This window comes from Sapajus apella, unplaced genomic scaffold, assembly GCF_009761245.1.
Source record: "Sapajus apella isolate SASKATOON/1434 unplaced genomic scaffold, GSC_monkey_1.0 scaffold6, whole genome shotgun sequence".
NCBI classification, from domain to species: Eukaryota; Metazoa; Chordata; class Mammalia; order Primates; family Cebidae; genus Sapajus; species Sapajus apella.
Window position 1 is genome coordinate 78,457,969 of NW_022436946.1, and position 22,130 is coordinate 78,480,098.

The window sequence follows — 22,130 nt, forward strand, 5'->3', positions numbered from 1 at the left end:
GACTCTGTTTAAATGTAAATGCGAAATAAGGAGAATTACGAGCCAATAAAATGTTCACTCTTATATACCACAATTTTCAGTAACTGTAATCTTTCACAACTGCTGACTCTTATGTTATGACTTTAAAAGCCATTTTTAACCTAAAATTGTGTATAATATGTTTGAAACATTCCTAAAACATAGTTCAATTTTGTTTCTTTTAGGCCTATGGCATGTCTGCGTTGCCTTTAAATCTGATAAAAGGCACTAGAAGCGCTGCTTATGAACGTTTAGAAAACACTGAGGACATTGAAGAAGTAGAACAACACATCCAAACTATTAAATCAAAAGTGAGTTGGTGTAATTGGGAAGCATAAAACTATTTTGTCTTAGAGCTGCTTTCTGATATAACTTAGACATTATCAACCACATAACTTTTTACATTGTTTGAATTTTTTGCGACATATCTGGTATGGTTTGGCTGTTTCCGCACCCAAATCTTATCTTGAATTCTAGTTCCCATAATCTCCTATGTCCTGGGAGGGACCCAGTAGGAGGTAATTGAGTCATGGGGGCAGTTACCCTCATGCTGTTGTCATGATGAGTGAGTTCTCATGAGGTCTGATAGCTTTATAAGGAGCATTTCCCAATTTGCTTGGCACTTCTTCCTGCCATCATGTGAAGAAGGACATGTTTGCTTCCCTATCTGCCATAATTGTAAGTTTCCTGAGGCTTCCCAGCCTTGTTGAACTGTAAGTCAATTAAACCACTTGCCTTTATAAAGTACTCAATCCTGAGTAGTTCTTTATAGCAGCCTGAGGATGAACTAATACAGTATCCTTATAGAACCATGTCTATATTTTTAAAAATGTGTCTTCTGTGTAATGTAGGACACTAACAATTTGAGAATTTCTATCATTATTCTAACACTTACAAAGCAAAAGTTTTTCTTATGTATGATCAGGGTCTTACTAGTTCTCAGGTATCATCATTTCATATATAATATTATATTTTGCTCTTAATATTTATGTTCAAGTTTTATGTACTAGTTGAATGAGCTAAAGATTACATGTAACCCCCTGCCAATTAAATGTACCTCTAAAAATACAGTAAAAAGTTTTTCTTCCTCTGTCATCTTCAAGCAACAGATAAATCTTATTCAAAGATCATGGGAAAAAATGACAAGTCCTCAAAATTCTTCTCCTAAGCTGGTATGATTATGATAAACCAGACAATAACAGCACACACAAAAAGAAAACCATATATCAGCTTTCTTATGAAAGTAGAAGCAAATATTTTAATACAAATAAAATATAAGTGGCCAGGTATGGTGGCTCACACCTGTAATCCCAGCACTTTGGGAGGCATAGGTGGGTGTATTGTTTGAGCTCAGGATTTGGTACCAGCCTGGACAATATGGCGAAACCCCATGTCTACAAAAAAATACAAAAACTAGGCTAGGCATTGATGCATGCACCTATAGTCCTAGTTACTTGGGAGACTGAGTTGGGATGATCACTTGAGCCCAGAAAGTTGTGGGTGCAGTGAGCCGTGATCGTGCTGCTGCACTCCATCCTGGATGATGGAACAAGATGATGTTTCAAAAATAAAAGCAATTGAAATCATATGCTATAATAAGAGAATATTTCATAATAATCAGATTAGGTTTATTTCAGAAATGCAAGCATGATACATTAGAAAATATATTAAAGTAGTTTAGTATATTGAGATTAAATATGAAATATAAACGTCTTAGTAGATGTCAGAGTATTTGCTAAAAGCCAATTTGTAGTTGCATTTTCAAAAAGAGTCTTTTCAAAATAAAGTTAATAAGGAAGGGAAGCCTTTAATGAGCATCATACTTAATCGTGAAAGAATAGAAACATTCCCATTAATGTCAGATACAGAAGAGTAGTGTTAGTATCATTGTTACTTTTAGCATATTTATGGCAATCTGAGTCAGATGAGAAATAATTTAGAGTTTACATATAAGCAGAGAGAGGAGGGGAAAAAAGGAAAATAATATTTTTTGTTGGCAAATATCATCTACCAAGATAATCTAAAATAATCAACTGACACACTAAAAGAACTAATGAGTTTATCACAGTGCCTAGATGTAAACATAAAAATCATTAATTAGTTGAAAGATGTAATAGAAAATAATCCCATTCACAATAGCTACAAACTACAAAATAATAAATTCAAGATCTTCCTGATAGAAATAATAAAATTTACTGAAATATGTAATAGAAGACCCGAATAAATGGAGAATTTCATTAATTCATAATTGGGGAGATTTAATATTGTAGCAATAACAATTTTCATAAGTTTTGGTGTAAATTCAATATAATCTATAAACGATAAAAATGAAATTTGCATAAAATCTCATATCAAATAAAAATGAATTATTAAATATAAAATTTATAAAACAGCAGAAAGTGAAGGTGAAATTTTTCTTGCTATAGACAAGATCTTTCTAAACACCTAGGTGCTAATTAAGAGACAATTGGTGAGTTTTAAATTTTTATGTAGCAAGTTTTATTTACTGATAAAGGACATTAAAGAGAAAGTTAAAAGGCAACAATGATATGGGAGAAAATCTGCAATACAAGTGATATGTAAAGAGCATCTTTAAGTCAGTAAGAAAAAGTGCAGGCAACACAAAATTAATGAAAAAAGGATCCAAATAGGTAGCTCATAAAAGGAGAAACTAAGCTGTGCAGTAAAAATATGAAATAATGATTCAGCTAATTAGTAATTAGTAGGTTGACCAGGCATCTCAGTTTATCTGGGACCCCAGGTGTATCCAGAACGTGAGACTTTCAGAGCTAAAACAAAGATGGTTGGTAACCTTAGTAATCAGAGATGTGAAAAGTAGAACAACTCAATATATTTTTTAAAATTATTTGGACCGCTTTTAAATTTTTATCTCTGTCAAATTTTTATCAGAATTTGGGGATAGACTGTGAGTGTATAAAATATACAACTTTTTAAAGAAAATTGAATATTTTGACATGTGCCTGTATGTATAGATACATACCTTTTAATAATTAATGTTTAACAGTTTACCTCTAGGAAATTATCCTACTGAATTATACGTACATGTTTGTACCCAGACATATAAGGATGTTTATAGCACATTGTCAACAAAAAAAGGAAATAATGCAAATGTTCAAAATAAGTTATTTATTAAATCTAGATACCATGTTGTAATGTGCAGTGATGAAAAGGAATGAGATATATTTATAAATCTATATATAGCTTAAAGAATACATCTTGCAAAATCAGATGATCTCCGTTCAAAATCTAACTCTACTGATTGTGCACGTAACATCTGTAGGCCTTTTTTCCTCATTTAATAAATGAATATACTATTATCTGCCTCAAAGAGTCACTCAGAAGATTTACAGCAAATAAATACAAAAAGAGAAGACCAGTTTTTTGCACAAGAAAGGTGCTCAAGACACTTTTCAAAAGAAGACATGCGTGTGGCCAACAATCATATGAAAAAGCTCAACATCATTGATCATTAGAGAAATACAAATAAAAACTGTGGTGAGATACCATCTCACACCAGTCAGATGGCTGTTATTAAAAAGTCAAAAAATAACAGATGCCAGTGAGGTTGCAGAAAAAAGGGAACTCATACACTGTTGGTAGAAGTGTAAATTAGTTCAACCATTGTGGAAAGTAGTATGGTGATTCCTCAAAGAACTAAAAGCAGAACTACCATCCAACCCAGCAATCCTGTTTCTGGGTGTATACCCAGAGGAATATAAAGCATTCTGAGAAAAAGATGTGTACACAAATGTTCATTGCAGCACTACTCACAATAGCAAAGACATGGAATCAACTTAAATGCCCTTCAGTGGTAGACAGCATAATGAAAATGTGATACATGCACACTATGGAATAGTATGCAGTCATAAAAAGAATAAGATCATGTCTTTTGTAGGGAAATGGATGGAGCTGGAGGATATTATCCTTAGCAAACCAGCACATGAACAGAAAATCTAATACTGCATTTTCTCACAAGTAGAAGCTAAATAATGAGAACACATGGACACACAGAGGGGAACAATGCACACTAAGGCCTACTGGAGGTCAGAGGGTAGAAAGAGGGAGAAGATTAGGAAAAATAATTAGTAGATACTAGGCTTAATTCCTGGGTGATGAAATAATCTGTGTAACAAACCCCATGACACACGTTTACCTGTGTAACAAACCTGCACATCCTGCACATGTACCCCTGAACTTAAACAAAAAGAAAGGTTTTCAACAAATGTTACCTATTGTGTATAACAAGAAATCATAAATATATTTGAATATGTGTGTATTTGTGGGTGTGTGTGTGTGTAAATAAATAGAAAATTTGCAGAAGGATATTGAACTGCTTAACAGTGAAAACCGTAGGAAAGGGGAATGGTAATATGGTAACTGGAGACAGTGAGACAGCGTGAAGGGAAGCTTTCATGTTTTGCCTTTTTTTTTTTTTAATATAACAGGGAGTTTCTCATACCTTTGAACTACATTTTAACCTATATAACTACATTTTTTCTTTCAAATGAGATAGATGTCCACTGCTGAGTGTACGTCTTAGTATTTGTTTCTCTGACCAAAATTATTCTTATATATTTGTTTAGTCAATTGGCAATGCAAAATGGACATTCATCCCTCATTCCACTGCAGCATTCACCAAATAGGCAGGTAACTTGGGTTTGTTTCAAGTGGATCCTTAAATCAGTTTACTATTTTTTTTTCTGAAATACTGAACACCAGCAGTGAGAAAAAATTACTGCATTTTTAGTATTCTTTTGATATGATAATGGAAATTTTTGGGAATATTGTTATGGTTAAGATATAAAGTGCCAAAATCCTTCTCATACCACACACTTGAAGTATTGTTACCTGGATTTATCTTCCAGAAGGGAGTGTTCATTTTATTCCTCTGATCTTCAGAAAATTCCTCTTAGTTTCTGTGTTTTGGGATCCAGTGATAATACCCAATGTACTTGACTTAAAGGAATGAAATATAGTCTGGAGTATGTAAAGTGTGGTCTCTGGACTAGTAGTATCTGCATCTCCTAGAAATTTGGTAGAAATTCAAATTCTAGGCCTCACTCAAGACCTACAAAATCACATCCTCTGGGGATAGAGCCTAGAAGTCTGTATTTAACAAACTTTTTAAGTGCTTCTTATGCATGAAGTTTGACAAACAATAAGATAAGATGTGGAAGAGGATGATTGGTTTTAGAAGAGCATAATGATGCATATATGTAAAGAGATTGTTGTAACTGTGTAAATTTCTTTATTAAAGGTTACATAGGTATTCTCTGCCTTATATTTATGATTTCAAATTGAGGCTGCACTAGGATACACGGGAGAGCAATATGTTCTGTATCTGCTAGGAACCTATTTCAACCTTAACCAAGAATATTAAAGACATTCTAATAACTAAAGTATTTGCATTTTAAAAATGTAATCCTGTACAAATATTTTTCTTTTTCCTTCCAATAAAAACAATTTTATAGTTTACCTTTTCCGTATTTAGTAGTTGTCTTATTTTTGTAGCCAGTTGAAGACAGGAGCTGGAGAGTCATTGAGAAAGTGTGTCTGTGAGGTTTGATGAGAAAGGTGCTGCTCATGGTTACAGAAAGTATCATGTAAAAATAGATGGAAATTACCTGTCAGATAGACTGGCCAAAGAAAGCTTGACTCAGTTGCCAAAATAGTTGGAAAACAAGGAAGTGTCAATTCTTAGTAATTGTTACAAAAACCTCTGTATGCCATCTGTACTTGTGTTGCTTCATTCTGTTAGTATTTTAATTGGGCCGAGAAGCATTATTTCAGGTAACACAACTGCTTGACTAGAAAGAGGGAAGGGGCAGAGCCAAATATATATTAAAATAAGTGATACAGTGAGTTTAGAGAGGATGGAGAATAATTGAACAACGTGCATAGTAGTTAACTCTTCTTATAAAAAATACTTTTTGTGGAGCAGAACTCTACCATATATTGCGATCAAGAACAAGGTAGGCATAAATGTACACACATCCACATTTTGATGCTGACCTTGGTTATCCTATGTTTATTGTTTTATTGCAGTTGTCAGGTTTTTTTTTTTAGTTTGTAAATTTGCCTAAGGAATGTCCATCCTGAAAAGGTTTTGTCATCTGATCTGCTGAGTCTGCTAAGTACTTTAATAAGATGTTAATGGTAAAACTTTTATTTTGTTCTGTTATTTGCAGAGCAAAGATGGTCGACCTTTGCCAGCAAGGGATAAACGCGCCTTAAAACAATTTGAAGAAAGGTTACGAACACTTAAGAAGAGAGAGAGGCATTTAGAATTCATTGAAAACAGCTGGTGGACAAAATTTTGTGGCGCTCTGCGTCCTCTGAAGGTAAATTAAGTTTTTAAAAATTATGCTGTCACTCTTCTCCCAAGTTTATGTCATACCTCTTGGAGAGATTGAGCGTTCCTTTTGAGGTATTACAGCATGATACTTAAAATGGATTTGGGGGTTTAATATGGTTTTAAATCATAGCTCTCTTTGGTAGTTTGGGCAAGGTGCATAATTTTTCTGAGCAATGTATTACAACAGTTGTTGCGAAATTAAAATAAAAATATAGATAAGTATTGCAATATGCTGCTGGCATATTCTTCAAGTTTATACTTTTCTGTAAATAAATAAATGTGCAGTATTTGTCTTTCTGTGCCTGACTTATTTCACTTAGCATAATATCTTTCAGGTGCATTCATATTGTCAGAAATGAGAGGATTCCCCCCCCCTTTTTTTTTTTTTACAAAGCTGAATAATATTCCAATTATGTATGTATGATATTTTCTTTATGAATTTATCTATTTGTTTGGGTTGTGAAAAACTGGGAGAAACAAAATGACTTTCTTTAATCTATTAAAAAAAAAAACAAACATACTATAGAAACCTTGACTGACAGTAATAGAATTCACTTCATTGTTAGATAATGTTTCTGAAAGTATGTAAAGAGATATTATTTGACATGGAAAATTATTATTTTCATTATTTAGAAACCATTGTCTGCCAGCTTTGAATTCTTCGGACTAGGGTACCTAAACTTTACTACCTTGATTGAATTAAGATAGTTTTTATATGGCTCTGTCTAAAAAGAACAAAAACTGCTGGCCACAGACTTCCAAATATGCTCTTTCTATATCTGGAAGCATTTCAAACACCATACCTTTGTATACAATAGCCTACAAGTTGTAATTCAGAAAATTCAGTGAGTGCACTAACTTGAAGTTAGGCAAAATGAAGCTAGAAAAATGGATTTGGGCTAAATTTTAAAAGAAGTGGTTCAACATGGACAGGTAAAGGGGAACAACACACACTGGGGCCTTTCAGAGGGTGAAGGGTGGATGGAGGGAGAGAATCAGGAAAAATAACTGAGTACCTTCCTTAGTACCTGGGTGATGAAATGATCTGTACAACAAACCCCTGTGACACAAGTTTACCTATCTAACAAACCTGCACTTGTATCTGTGAACTTAAACATTAAGAAATGGTTGAAAAAACCATTCAAAGATGAATCAGTCAGGTTCAATTCTGTTGCTGTTTTCCCCATCTTTTATAATTACAAAGAAATGCACTAACTGCTCACCCTAAAAAGCCCCTGGCTTGAAAGAGATTTTCAAAAGCATGCTATAATCAGTTAGTTTTTCTATGTAATCACTTTTAAAATCTTCTGTTAGAATAAATTTTTTAAAGATTCACCACAGTTTTTTTCCCCAAGGTGATTTGTCTTCATAGCACTGAAGGTATGATGAAACCCTCTCCAGTTTTATTTTAATTCTAAATTGTTTTTAGGTTTTTATAAATATTTATAATCTGGTCTCTAACATCAACTGCCTTCCTTTAAATATGATGTGTTCTATTTCACCAAATATATGTTTAGAAGGATTTTCAAGTCAACTTTACTAAGTGTAAAGATTGGTTTTGCCAAATATAGACAGTTAGGACATCCACATCACCTGAAAAATCTACCTTGTGCCCTCCCTTGCTTTCCTGAGCTCAGACTTTAGGTAACTGTTGATATCCTTTCTGTCTTTAGAGTTGTTTTATGTGTTCTGGAGTTATAAATGGAATCATAGAGTATATAATCTTTTATCTGGTGGCTTCTTTGGCACAGCACAGTTTTTGAGATTTGCCCATGTTAATATTTAATATGTTTTTTGACCGGTGGTTCATTCAGTTTTTTTGTTCAGTAGTATTACAATGTGTATCTATATCACAACTTGTTTGTTTACTCACTCCTGTTGGTGGAAATTTGGGTTGTTTCTGGTTTGAGACTATAATGAATAATGCTAATATGAACATTTTTGTACCAATCTTTGTCTATATGTGTTCTTTCATTCATTTCTTTTGGGTAAATACTTAAGAGTAGACTTTTTGGATCTAATATTTAACTTTATAAGAAACTGCCAAAGTATTTTCCAAAAGGGTTACACCATTTTGCATTCCCACAGCAATAAGAGATTGCCCATTGTTTCACATTCTTTTCAACTCTTATGTAGTGTCTAAGAGTTATTCTTAAGAATGTGCAGTAACATCTCACAGTTTTGCTTTACATTTCATTGGTGACTAATGATATTTAGCATCGTTTTGTATGCTTATTGGCTATTTTCTGTAAAATGTCTGTTTAAATCTTTTCTAAATTAGGTTTCCTATTATAAGTAACATACAAGTATTGATTATATAGTCTGGATCTAGTACTTTTTCAAATATATGTATTGCATCATCTAGTTCATGGCAAGTTTTCTTTATGTTTTTATTTTCTTAACACTGTAATTCAGATTTTTCTTAAATTTTGATGAATTCCAATATACATATCTATTTTTGGTTCATATTTTTGTGTCCTCGTATTTTGTATATTTTCTGTCCTAAGGTAACAAATATTTTCTTCTAGAAATTTTGTAGATTTAAGTCTTATGCTTGGGATCATGGCCCCTTTTAAGTTACTTTTGTGCTGTGGTATGACTTAAGGGTTAAGATTTATTTTATTTTAATTGTTCCAGCATAATTTTTTGTAAAGACTATCCTTTGCTCATTGACTTACCTTGGAAGTTTTGTCAAATAGATTGATTGTAGTATATTTGTGGGCCTGTTTCTGGAATCTGTCTTCTATTCCATTGATCTACATGTCTCTATGCTAATACTTGATTACTAGAGCTTTATAATCTGCTATGAAGTTGGGTAGTATATATTTTTCAGTTTTGTATTCCTTTTTCAAATTTGTTTGGCTTTGCCAAATCCTTTGCATTTTCATATAAATTTAAGAATCAATTTATAATGCCACAAAACATTCACTAGGATATCTATGGGATTACTTTGAATTTTATAGGTAAATTTGGGAGATAATTGATGTATTCTATTCTATGAACATGATATCTGTTTATTTACATCTTAAATTTCTCTCAGGAATGTTTTATAGTGTTCAATGTAGAGGTCTTACAAATATCTTGATAAGTTTACCTCTAAGTATTTTTTATACTCTTTCAAATTATGTTGTTTAATTTCAGTTTTTAATATTTGTTGTTAGTATGTAAAAGTTTGTCTTTTTATCTTACCTTTATATCCTGTAACCTGGTTTAATTATTAGTTTTAGTTTTAGTATCTTTATTGTAGATTCCTTAGGAGGTTTTTTGGTACATGATCATATCAACTGCTAAAAGACAGTTTTACTTCTTCCTTACAAGATTTGCAATTGCTTTTATTACTTTCCTAATTTCATTGGCTGAAACAATTATTCTTTTTGTTAGTAGATGTGTCATTCCTGAATATTGATCTAAATTTCTACCTGTCGTTCCGTGTTTGGTCCTACGTTAGGAATAGGATAATAGGCATGCGTGAAAAGAATCTCTAGGAGTACAAACTTATCATTCTGTAATTGAGGGTTTAACATGTATTGTGATGAGATAATCACTGCTTTTTTTCCTTAAATGAGACATGAAAGTTTTTATTCATCACCTCTGTGTTTGTCTACAATTGGTGTAGTTCAGAAATAGATAGCCAAATTTTCATTCAGTGTTTCTTAAACATTAACATTCAAGTCAGACTGCTCCTCACCAACTATGTAACTTCTTTTTTTTTTTTTTTGAGACAGAGTCTTACTCTGTCACCAGGCGCCAGGCTGGAGTGCAGTGGCTCGATCTAGACTCACTGCAACCTCCACCTCCCGGGTTCAAGCAATTCTCCTGCCTCAGCCTCCCGAGTAGCTGGGACTACAGGCATGTGCCACCACGCCCAGCTAATTTTTTTGTGTTTTTAGTAGAGACGGGGTTTCACCATGTTGGCCAGGATGGCCTTGATCTCTTGACCTCGTGATCCACCCACCTCGGCCTCCCAAAGTGCTGGGATTACAGGCGTGAGCCACCGTGCCTGGCCTATGTAACTTCTTACTTAAGCTTTTTGAACCTTACTTTTCGCATTCTTAAAGTAGAATTATATACCCGCCTTATTTTGTTGTAGCAATTAAATGAAATAATGTATGCAGTGCAGTTCCTTTTGATATAAACAGCTCAGAAAATTGCAGCTGCTGCTGTTACAGTTCTATATGTAGGATTTTTCAAGTTCTTAAATACTACCATGGAACTGAAGGGAGATTAGTTTTGTGCTGAAGACAATTATAAAAATAAGTGCCTAATTAGAATAAGTTAATAGCTCTTTAAAACAGCATTTGTATGTAATATTGAACATATTTCTAAGCATACAGTCTGACGTTGATTAAATACTTGAATAAACTCTTCCCCAACAGAAGAGTATACTTTAAGCTTATACAACTGATTGGCCTGGGTAACTTATAAGTCATTAGGTTTTAAATGTAACTTGAGATTTTACCATATATACTTCTTATGCTTATACAGAAAATTATAAATTCATGTTTGTAATTATCTTGCACATATATATTTTAGATTTTTTTATTGTGGTAAAATATATATGTCTCAAAATCTATTATTTTGAATAATTTAGGTATATATTCAATAGCAGTAAGTACATTAATGAACATCAGACTGTATATGGTTGCCGGTTCACTCTAATGATTATTTCTTTTGCTGTACAGAAGCTCTGGAGTTTAATTAGATCTCATTTGTCTATTTTGCCTTTTGTTGCCAATGCTTTTGGTATTTTAGGACTTCATGCAGTCCTTGCCTTTGCCGATATCCTGAATGGTTTTGCCTAGGTTTTCTTCTAGGGTTTTCATGGTGTTAAGCCTCGTGTTTAAGTCTTTAATCTATCTGGAGTTAATTTTAGTTTAAGGTGTCAGAAATGGTCTGGTTTCTGCTTTCTGCACATGGCTAGCCAGTTTTCCCAACACCATTTATTAAACAGGGACTCCTTTCCCATTGCTTGTTTTTGTCAGGTTTGTCAAAGATCAGATGGTTTTAGATGTGTGGCGTTGCCTCTGTTCTGTTCCCTTGGTCTATACCTCTGTTTTGATACCGGTACCATGCTGTTTTGATTTTGTAACCTTATAGTATAGTTTGAAGTCAGGTAGTGTGATGCCTCCAGCTTTGTTCTTTTTGCTTCGAATTACCTGGGCTATGCAGCCTCTAATTAAACCCCAGAGCTTCTGTACAGCAAAAGAAACAATCATTATAGTGAACCAGCAACCAACATAATGGGAAAAAATTTTTGCACTCTACCCATCTAACAAAGGGCTAATATCCAGAATCAACAAAGAACTAAAACAGATTTACAAGAAAAATATAAACAAACCCATTCAAAAGTAGGCGAAGGACATAAACTTTTCAAAAGAAGACATTCATGAGGCCAAGAAACATATGAAAAAGTGCCCATAATCACTGATCATTAGAGAAATGCAAATTCAAAACCACACTGAGATACCATCTCATACCAATTAGAATGGCGAGCATTACAAAATCTGGAGACAATAGATGCTGGAGAGGATGTGGAGTAACAGGAACACTTTTACACTGTTGGTGGGAGTGTAAACTAGTTCAACCACTGTGGAAGACAGTGTGGTGATTCCTCAAGGACCTAGAAATAGAAATTCCATTTGACCCAGCAATCCCATTCCTGGGTATGTATCCAAAGGATTGTAAATCGTTCTATTATAAAGACACATGCACACATATGTCCATAGCAGCACTGTTTACAATAGCAAAGACCTGGAACCAACTCAAATGCCCATCGACTTTAGACTGGACAAGGAAAATATGGCACATATACAGAATGGAATACTATGCAGCCATAAAAAATGATGAGTTCGTGTCTTTGGTAGGGACATGGATGAATCTGTAAACCATCATTCTCAGCAAGCTGACAGAAGAACAAAAAATCAAACACCACTTGTTCTCACTCATAAGCGGGTGTTGAACAATGAGAACATATAGATACATGGAGGGGAGCATCACACACTGGGGTCTGTTGTGGGGTATAGGGGAGGGACAACGGAGGGCAGGGAGGTTGGGAAGGGATAACATGGGGAGAAATGCCAGATATAGGTGACAGGGGTTTGGAGGCAGCAAACCACATTGCCATGTATGTACCTATGCCGCAATCCTGCATGTTTTGCACATGTACCCCAGAACCTAAAGTGCAATAATATATATATGTATGAAGTCTTATTAATTTTTTAAAAAATCATATTTGTTTGTTATACTATTGCCTCTAATTAACTGCATTGTGAAAACAATCATTGTTCATCAGTAAGAGACTGGCTTAATGAATTGTTGTTTCCATACTAGAAAGTACTGTGGAGCCATTGAAAGGAATAGGAGCACTATGTCTTTCTTTACAAATAAATCCTATCTTGAGCAATCCTTTAAAATGTTCAGCATGTGTTGTATTTTAACTGAAACGAATGTTCAGATTGCTAATATTGTGGTGGATACTCTTTTTGTTAATATTGTTGTGTCAGTGAGCATATACCATTTCTGGAGTGATTCATGGGAACCTATTCATGGTAATTACCACTGAAAAGTGAAACTGGAGACTAGTGGGTACAAGTGAGACTTATCCTTTAATTTTTCAGCCAAGCTTTGCTCTTGATTTTAAATTCTAGTTATTTTTTTAAAGGTGTCCTTCTCTTCTACCCCCATTTAATAGTGGACCTTTCTTTTATTGAGGCCTATATCACACCTTCTCACATTTCCTGTCTCCCTTGCATTCCCTTTGTTCCCTTTGTTTTATTCAAACTAGCCTTATCCATTCCATATGTATGCTTGCTGTATATTTTCTTACCTAGATTATTAAGATCCAACTAGGCTGTTGTTTTTTTCTCTCTGCTGTTGTATACACGTGTATTTAACAGATCATGTTATTCAAACGCATTACATTTATCATTAGATTGTCATATGGAGCATGCAATCTAGATCCCTCTTATGTGCAGTTCACAAAAGGGCTTGTCTCATGCTTCCACTGATCTGACAGGAGGCACAGCTTAGGTGGTGATGCTTGCTCACCTGCCGCTCACCTCCTGCTGTTTGGCCATGCCATGGTCTGGTACTTCAGGGCCTGGGGGCTGGTGACCCCTGGCTTAAAGAACAGACATTTATTTCTCTATAGACTGGAAAGTTCAAGATGAAGTTGCTAGCAGATTTGATTCTTGGTCAGCTCCCTCTTCCTGGCTTGCAGATGGCCACATGCTTGCTATGTCCTTTTGTGGCAGTAAGAGAACTAGTTCTGGTCTCTTCTCTTATAAGGACAGTAATTTCATCTTCAGGGCCTCATTTTTATAAACTCATCTAATTGAATTACCTCCCAAAGACCCTACTTCCAAAATCATCACATTGTGTTGGTACTCCGACATACAAAATTTAAAGTGTGTGTGGGCACAAATATTCAGTTCATAACAATAATATAGGTTCAGAAATCCTTAGCCAAAATCCTTGGATCAAACATAGTGTAAAATTTAGAATTTTTCATTTTTTTAGAATATATATATATTATATATTAATTAAATACCCTCTAAAAGAACCAGAGCAGCAGCCCTCTTACTCTCTTTCAAGCACATTAATAGCTCTTCAGTGAATATATATTAATTAATAGTCACAGTGAGTTACTTTTAAAAGACCCATGTTAGTTTAAGTCAGGTTTAATCAACAAATGAGTTAGGGAAAAAGTTTGATTTCTGGAACATTTTAGATTTCAGAAATATGGATAAGTGATTACAGACCTACATAACTTTTTTCCATTTGAAATATAACTCACCATGAAATTCATCTTTTTAAAGTGTAACTGCAGTGATTTTTAGAATATTCACAAGATTGTGCAGCTATCACCATCAAATGCCAGAACATTTTATTCCCTTGAAAAAGAAATCCATACCCATGAGCAGTCTGCCCCATTCTCCCTGTCTGTGGCAACCACTAATCTTTCTATCTCTATGGATTTGTCTGTTCTAGACATTTCATATAAATGGAATCATTCAATATGTGGTATTTTCTGTCTTCATTTAGCATAAATGTTTTTAAAGATTTATTCATGTGCATGTAGCATTATTTCATTCCTTTTTATATTGAATAGTATTCCATTGTATGAATATACCACATTTTGTTTATCAGTTTATCAACTCATGGACATTTGGATTTTTATATTTTAGTATTATAAAAAATGCTGATGTGAACATTTATATACAAATTTTTGTGTGGATAGATGTTTTCAGTTCTGTTTGGTATATACCAAAGACTGGAATTGCTGAGTAATAACTTTTTGAGGAATTGTCAGCCTCTTTTTTAAAGCATCTGCATCATTTTACATTCCCACCAGAACTATATGAGCATTCCAATTTCTCCACAGCCTGATAAACACTTGTTAATTTTTTTTGTTTATAGACATCCTAGTGAGCGTGAAGTAGTGTGGTTCACATTTCTCCAGTTCACACTGTGGGTTTAATTTACATTTCTCTAGTGAATGATATTGAGCATCTCTTCAGGTGCTTATTGGCCAGTTGTGTATTTTCTTTAAAGAAATGGATATTCAAATCCTTTGCCCATTTTTTTTCAGTTGGATTGTATTCTTATTATTAAGGTGATAAGAGTTCTTTATATTCACAAAACAAATATTTTCTCCTATTCTGTGTGTTAGCTTTTCACTTTCCTGATAGTATCCTTTGAAGCAAAAGAATTTTTAATTTAGACAAAGTCCAATTTTTCTTCTGTTGCTTGTGATTTAGGAATCTTATCCAGAAAATCATAGTCTAATCCAGAGGTCACCTGTATTCTGTTAAGAGTTTTTATAGTTTACTAGCTCTTACATTTGGGTCTTTTGTCCATTTTGAATTAATTTTTATATGGTGTGAGGTAAGAATACAGATTTTTGCATGTGAGTATCTCCTTGCCCCAGAACTATTTATTAAAAAGGCTCTTCTTTCCCCATTGATTTTTCTTGGAATCTGCTTTTATGGAGGATAAAATGTTCAGTGCTTACTCCATTTTTATTGATGTTACCTCTATAATTTAATTTTTATTTTAAAATTGGCATTATAGCTAGAATGTAATATATAGAATTTAGGTCAATCCAATGTGGTCATCATTGATATGATTCTGTAACTACTAATTTAAGTTCTAGTAAATATGTATAGTTTTCTTGGCCTTTACAAAATATTTATATTTTTACATTTTTTCTGTGTTCTGTTAGGTCACTGAATAAGCAGTCTAACTCTGGGTCAGTCATCTTTACAGATTGGGAAGATAGCTAAGAAGATTTTTAAAACTTTTTTTAACTTTTTTTTTTTTGCCAAAATGGACATCAAAGGAAGGGAATCTTAACTTCAAATGCTGTTTCTATATCATGCTTTTCTACTACTAATTGGTACTTGGTAGTTATACTGCCTCATGCTACAAACTATTTTTTGTTAACAGCTATTAGGAAGAAATGTGTTTCACCTGAGAATCATAAGTATAAGGCTGTTTCCTTTCAGTTCACCACAGTACCAAATATAGATGCCTGAATCTGGTAGAAAAAAAAATTGGATAACTCCTTTATACTGTCTACCAATGAACACTTGTTACTGTAAAGGAGTCACTTCAAAATCTTTTGCAATGAAACCCTTTTTAAATAATGAATTCTTTTGTGGAATCCCAGCATGAAAAATAGTATATGCAATATAACTCTGTTTTCAAGAGATGACTATAGCCTTCTTGATCCCCTCTCGTTGTCAACTCTCTCCTTCCCAGTGAGCCCCAAAGGCACCTTGTCATAACTGAAGAATTCCCCAGAGCACAGGTCCAAAATTACTTCAAAAAATCATCTTTTCAGGCTAGGTAGGTTCATGTGTTACTTCTTCTGTTCTCTCAGGATTCTAAGATTTACTTCAATAGTCATGTGAAATGAGATGAAAAAATCTCCCTACCAGTCATGATTTCATAAGATGCATTGATCTATTTATATCAATTCCAGTTAAAGGAGGAGCCCAACACACTTAACTGTGCTTACTGAGACTTCCCTTTTTTGGTTTGGCCTTGCCAACTCTTTAGCCCAGTTGTCCCTGGAACTTGAGGAAGATTTCACCTCTTTTGTATTCTGAAACTTTTCATTAGAGACTCAGTTATAATATTTTTCTTCCTCTTTTTCTACCATCTTAATATAAAGTTCTTACAATTGGGAGAAATGTGTTCTACTACTTACAGTGCTTAGGACATTTTTCCACAGAAACATTATTTTGCATGACAAGTTTTTCAATGTTGTTAGTACTGTTTCAGGAATATATCATTTGTATAGGCTTTTCTGGATTGTAATATAATTTAACCACTATACATATAATTTATATATATTATTACTTCAATGGGAAAAATGTTCTGAATTTTCTATTTTAACAGGGTAATATAAACTGTATTTTACAGTTTTGGGGGGCGTGTGCATCTGTGTGTGTTTGTATTTGTGTGTGTCTGTGTCTGTATGTGTGTCTATGTGTCTGTGTGTTAGTCATAATGTACTTTTCAGTCAACATTAAAGTCTCATTTCAGTGTAATAGAATAAATCCTTGTATTTGGTCTAGCAAAGAGTTTCATTTTTTTTACTTATTAGTGAAGACCAAATGGTTTGTCTCTTTTATGTACATGTTCTCGGTCAAGTAGTTTCATAATGAAAATTCAGGTATAAATGCCTGGAATTGCATACTAAATGAAAATGTATTTTAGATTGCTTTTGTTGTCATTGTCATATTCTAGCAACTAATATTGAATATAATGGTTTATGCTTTTAATATCAGCTTTTAGAACTATATTTTAATGAATATATATTTGCTTTTAGATCGTCTGGGGAATATTTTTCATCTTAGTTGCATTGCTGTTTGTAATTTCTCTCTTCTTGTCAAAGTAAGTACAGTAGACACATTTTCTAAAGCACTTATACAAATTCTGTGATAATATACATTTTGGTGCTGAATGCCATTAGTGTATGCTATTCATCTTCAGTAGCTTTTTTACTTGAAGTGTTCTATTAACTCAAAGAATGGCTAAAACATTCAGTAATAGAGTATTTCTTTATTCTTCATCAATCGAACAGTATCTGTGAGATATTTAAGTGTCGTTTAATTTGTTATCCATTGTTTTATTTGACTCAGATGTATTTTCATGCTTAAATTATGATATTTTTTCTAAATTTGCTAAAAATGTGATCATATAACAGAAATTTCATTCTTTATAATTTTTTTTTTAGTTTAGATAAAGCCCTTCATTCAGCTGGAATAGATTCTGGTTTCATAATTTTTGGAGCTAACCTGAGTAATCCACTAAATATGCTTTTGCCTTTATTACAAACGGTAAGTAAAATACCAATCATTTTATACTGTAGCTGCTAGAATATAAAATGCTAGATTCTAGCAAACATTCTGACATTCTGTTCCACATAAAATTATTATGCTAAAAACCTATTAGTAGTTTGACATATGCTTATATTCTTCGATAGTTTTATTTTTTATTTGCCTATAATTTATACATTGACATGTTGCTTTAAATATTATTATATTGATATATTCCTGGACTTTTATTTTAGACATAATTTGATTTGGGATATATTATATAATATAAGGTGACCTTCTCTAAATTATTTTTTGTTTTAATGTTTAATCAAGTTTTTTATTTAATAGATAAATGCAGTTTTAGCTTAATTTGCTTTAGGATTTTTCTTAGGATAATGGTATTAAAGTTTTTGTTAATAGTTTGGTACTTGTTTGTTTTCTGAGGATTTTTTTTAAACACAGTAGCCTAATCTAAATCAAGGTCGATAAAGTAAACAATAATGAGTTTTTTTAGTTTATTTTATATGACTGTTAGGGTGCTTATAGTTTATATGCTAAATTTAATTTCATCTTTTTTTTCAGGTTTTCCCTCTTGATTATATACTTATAACAATTATTATTATGTACTTTATTTTTACTTCAATGGCAGGAATTCGAAATATTGGCATATGGTTCTTTTGGATTAGAGTAAGTATATTTTACAGTATTATTTTTTTCTCATTTTGTGTGTAATCTTCATTATTGTGAATTATCTTAGATTTAGAATATAGAAGCTGCAAGTATTTTTATACCACAAGTGAGAGAAATACTAGCTTTTTCACTTCATATTGACCTAAAAGTACTTTTTATCTAGAGCAGTTGTTCTTAAACAAGGGTGATTTTACCCCCAGAAACATTTGGCAGTATCTACAGATATTTTTAGTTGTTATAATTGGGGAATGCTACTGGCATGTCGTGGGTAGGGGCCAGAGATTCTTATTAAAAATGCTGTAGTGCACAGGACAGACTTACTCAGCCTAAAATGTCAGTAGTTCCATGGTTGAGAAACCCTGGTCCAAAAGTTACATAATTTCTTAACAGAAACACATTAGAATACAACAGATACACTGAAGCCCAAAAGGTAGCCCTCCCTGTTACAGTTAAAGATTACCATGTCATTGGTTATTTTATTCTTATGCTTATTTTGAGATGAGTTAACAATTTTAAAATGAAGCTATATCAGGTAGACACTACTTACAGCTGTGAATAAAAGAGAACTCAGTTGAATAGTGGCTTGAACTAATGAAAGTTTTCTTGCTAAGGGAAAAAAGAATCTAGTATTGCTTCAGTAGCTCAAAAAAGTCAGGTCCAATATCTCTGTAATTCTTTGAGTATCTCTGTCATGATTGTAGTATTACTGCTGCAGTTTCCTTTATCGTGTTCATATTCTGTAAAGAGAAAGGTAGTTAGGAGAAAGGGGTATACAACTATATCAATAAGACAAGCCTTTTACAGACATCCTTAACAGACTTCTGCTTTCCTATTCATGTTTAATATCACATGCCACTACTTGCTGTGAAAGAACCTGGGACATGTAAATTTATAAGTGATTTACTGTCATCCCATCTAGAATTGGAGTCTGTACTACATTAGTGTACAATGTAGTGTATTACAATCTAGTAATAAAACAGGGAGGTGATACTTAAGTTGCTAAAATAAAAGCATGTTATGCTTTTGAAATGATGCAAGTTGCCTGGTTCCTTATGTTTCATTTACCATGTGTTTTCATTTCCCTTTAGTATAGATACATGTGAAAATGTCTTTAGTAAATATATCAGAATTTTTCATAAACGAATTTTTATGGCAAAGTATAAGGATGACATGAGTATTTCATAGAAATGGATGTTTATAAACACATGACATTGTCTATTTTTAAGCAATATTAAAAATTATATAAAATTGTTACATATTACTAATACTTATAGTTTAAAGTCATACTCCTAATCTTTAGCTAGTACTAGAGATAATTCACAATTAGCTCCATGCACTTCTAACAGATGCTTTTACACAATAAGTTTAGAAGATTTCTCTGGAAATAGACCATGTGAATAGTCTTAAAATTGTTTGGGATGATTACAAATTTTTAGAATATATTTTGGAAAAAAAAATGGTTGATTGAACTTTGTAAATAATTTCCCATAATACAAGAACAGGATTTAATGGTTTACAAATGAAATATATTGTTGAAATTTTGTCACTCTTTTCTTTCCAGTTATATAAAATCAGAAGAGGTAGAACCAGGCCCCAAGCACTCCTGTTTCTCTGCATGATACTTCTGCTTATTGTCCTTCACACTAGCTACATGATTTATAGTCTTGCTCCCCAATATGTTATGTATGGAAGCCAAAATTACTTAATAGAGGTAAGTGAAATACTTAAAACTTGATTATTTTGATATTTTAAAGATAGTGAGATTTAAAGTCAAATTTTAGTTGTAGTGGTTAGCAAAAGGTATTAGCTTATCAGATTAAATTTAGTGTTGCTAAAACTGGTTTTTTATTTATAGTTTTTAGCATATTTATATTTGTTTCATACTGTTTTTTTGAAACAACACACAGAATTTCATTATAATAGTTCCTTAAATGTGTCCCGTGGTGCTAAGCTACTGAGCTTTACCTTAGCACTTTATTAAAACTCATAATACTTCCTCTAAAATAACATTTTAAGTAATTTTAATAATATGGCTCCCAAAAAAAAGTTTTAGTGAGCATAGCAGGTCTGTTCATTGGCACTATGAATCCTCTAGAAGAACCTTTTATAAACATTTTATTTGTAGATAACTAGACATTCTTTTAACATGATGGGTATCCTCATATATGTTCTGCTGATTTATTGATGCTATTGATCTCTCAAAAGCCAGCTGTGGTTTTTAGTTTTAATAGAACAGTAAGTTTGGATTTTCTGACAATTCAAAATATTCTGACTATATCTGATTCAAGCTTTGTTTAGTTTGTTTCCTTTTTAAAATACCTCTTGCTCTACTTCTTAACTGTTCAAACCATATTTATGTTTCAGGGCCTGATCAAACATTGCTTTAGTGGAGTCTTTCATTATTAAAATCAGTGTGCCCAGATCGTTTCTTTTTTATCCTCTACGTCCTCCATTCTTTCTTTACTTTAACCTGCAATTAGAAAGAAAAATCTAACAAACATACCAACCATCAATCAGTATCATCCATAATATTGTTGAGTGTTAAAAGGCTATTTCACTGAAAAATATTAAGTTATAATGTAGGCGAAACAGATAAAGCACAGATCATGATGGAGGTACATGAATGACCTGCGTTTGGAAAGTTGCGTGAACCATATTTCTCACTTCTTTTACCTTTTTATTCTCTTCTTGCCTCATCCCCTTCACCTAGCTCACTAGGTCATGATTATTAAACATTCTCCTATGAGAGAATGAAGGAAGATTATGCTTTTGCTTGGACAAAAGATATTCTTTGCATGTTCCACAGTCTGAAAATAGCATTCTTTTCAGATGCTGTACTTGTACTAAAAATGGAATTTGTTTGTTCCGGGAAGAAGTCCTGTTGTTCAACACAGGACCTAAAGGATTATTGCAAAAAGCCTTAATATTTAATTTACTATAATTATTTTTCTTCTAAGAGCAATGTTGCATAAAATTAACATTTTAGAATGTTAGGTAGATGTAGTTAGTAGAAAACAGTATACAGTACATAGCGTGATTACTTTTAAATTCCAAATGTATTTATTAATGAGGTTTTTACATTTTAATTACATTTTTGTCTTTCAGACAAATGTAACTTCTGATAACCGTAAAGGCAATTCAACCCTTTTTGTGCCAAAGAGATGTGATGCAGATGCTCCTGAAGGTAAAAGCAGCTTGTATCAATTGTTTTAGAACTTTTAAATTTGTAGGAAAAGAATTTCCTGGCATTTTGCTGTGTTAATCATCTGATGCATTTGTTTTACTGCGTGGTAAGAAGGAAACTTCTAGCAAGTAGAGGTTGGTAAATCTCTTCAGTAGAATTTCTTGTTGATGAAGTGATTTGCATTAGAGAAAGAACCATTAAAATTTCTTAGGAAGTAACAAAATATAGTTATTATTTATCACATTACTAGTGTAATAAGAAATCACTCAAGTGATTTTTTCTTTTCCTTAAAAACACAAAAGAGTTTGGTGGAATCTACAGTTCTTAGTACCAGAACCAAAAGTACTTATGACCTAGAACAATTTTTAATTCATCCAAGTCTAGTTATTTAATTTAATAATACTACTGTTAGTTATAATAGCAGTTAACTTTAAAAAACATACAGCTGTTTTTAAGGCACTCTGTTAAGTATCATATGTGTATTTGGACAAAAATTCTGTGCTCTTAACACCTGTGCATTTTTAGAGTATCTTTT

At 32.8% G+C, this 22,130-nt stretch overlaps 1 protein-coding gene across 5 annotated transcripts in view; it reads left to right on the plus strand.

The window, feature by feature from the left end:
- The window catches only part of LMBRD1 (LMBR1 domain containing 1), a 131,974-nt gene that overhangs the window by 76,279 nt on the left and 33,565 nt on the right, over positions 1-22,130 (plus strand). For all 5 annotated transcript variants that reach the window (XR_004268055.1, XM_032275608.1, XM_032275607.1 and 2 more), the window contains 7 exons: positions 204-329; positions 6,228-6,380; positions 17,232-17,296; positions 17,640-17,742; positions 18,304-18,408; positions 19,973-20,122; positions 21,517-21,595. Coding sequence is in view for 4 of the 5 variants with exons in the window: in XM_032275608.1 (XP_032131499.1) it covers positions 204-329; positions 6,228-6,380; positions 17,232-17,296; positions 17,640-17,742; positions 18,304-18,408; positions 19,973-20,122; positions 21,517-21,595 (781 nt within the window). In the remaining variant the exon portion in view is untranslated. The remainder of the gene's footprint in view (positions 1-203; positions 330-6,227; positions 6,381-17,231; positions 17,297-17,639; positions 17,743-18,303; positions 18,409-19,972; positions 20,123-21,516; positions 21,596-22,130) is intronic.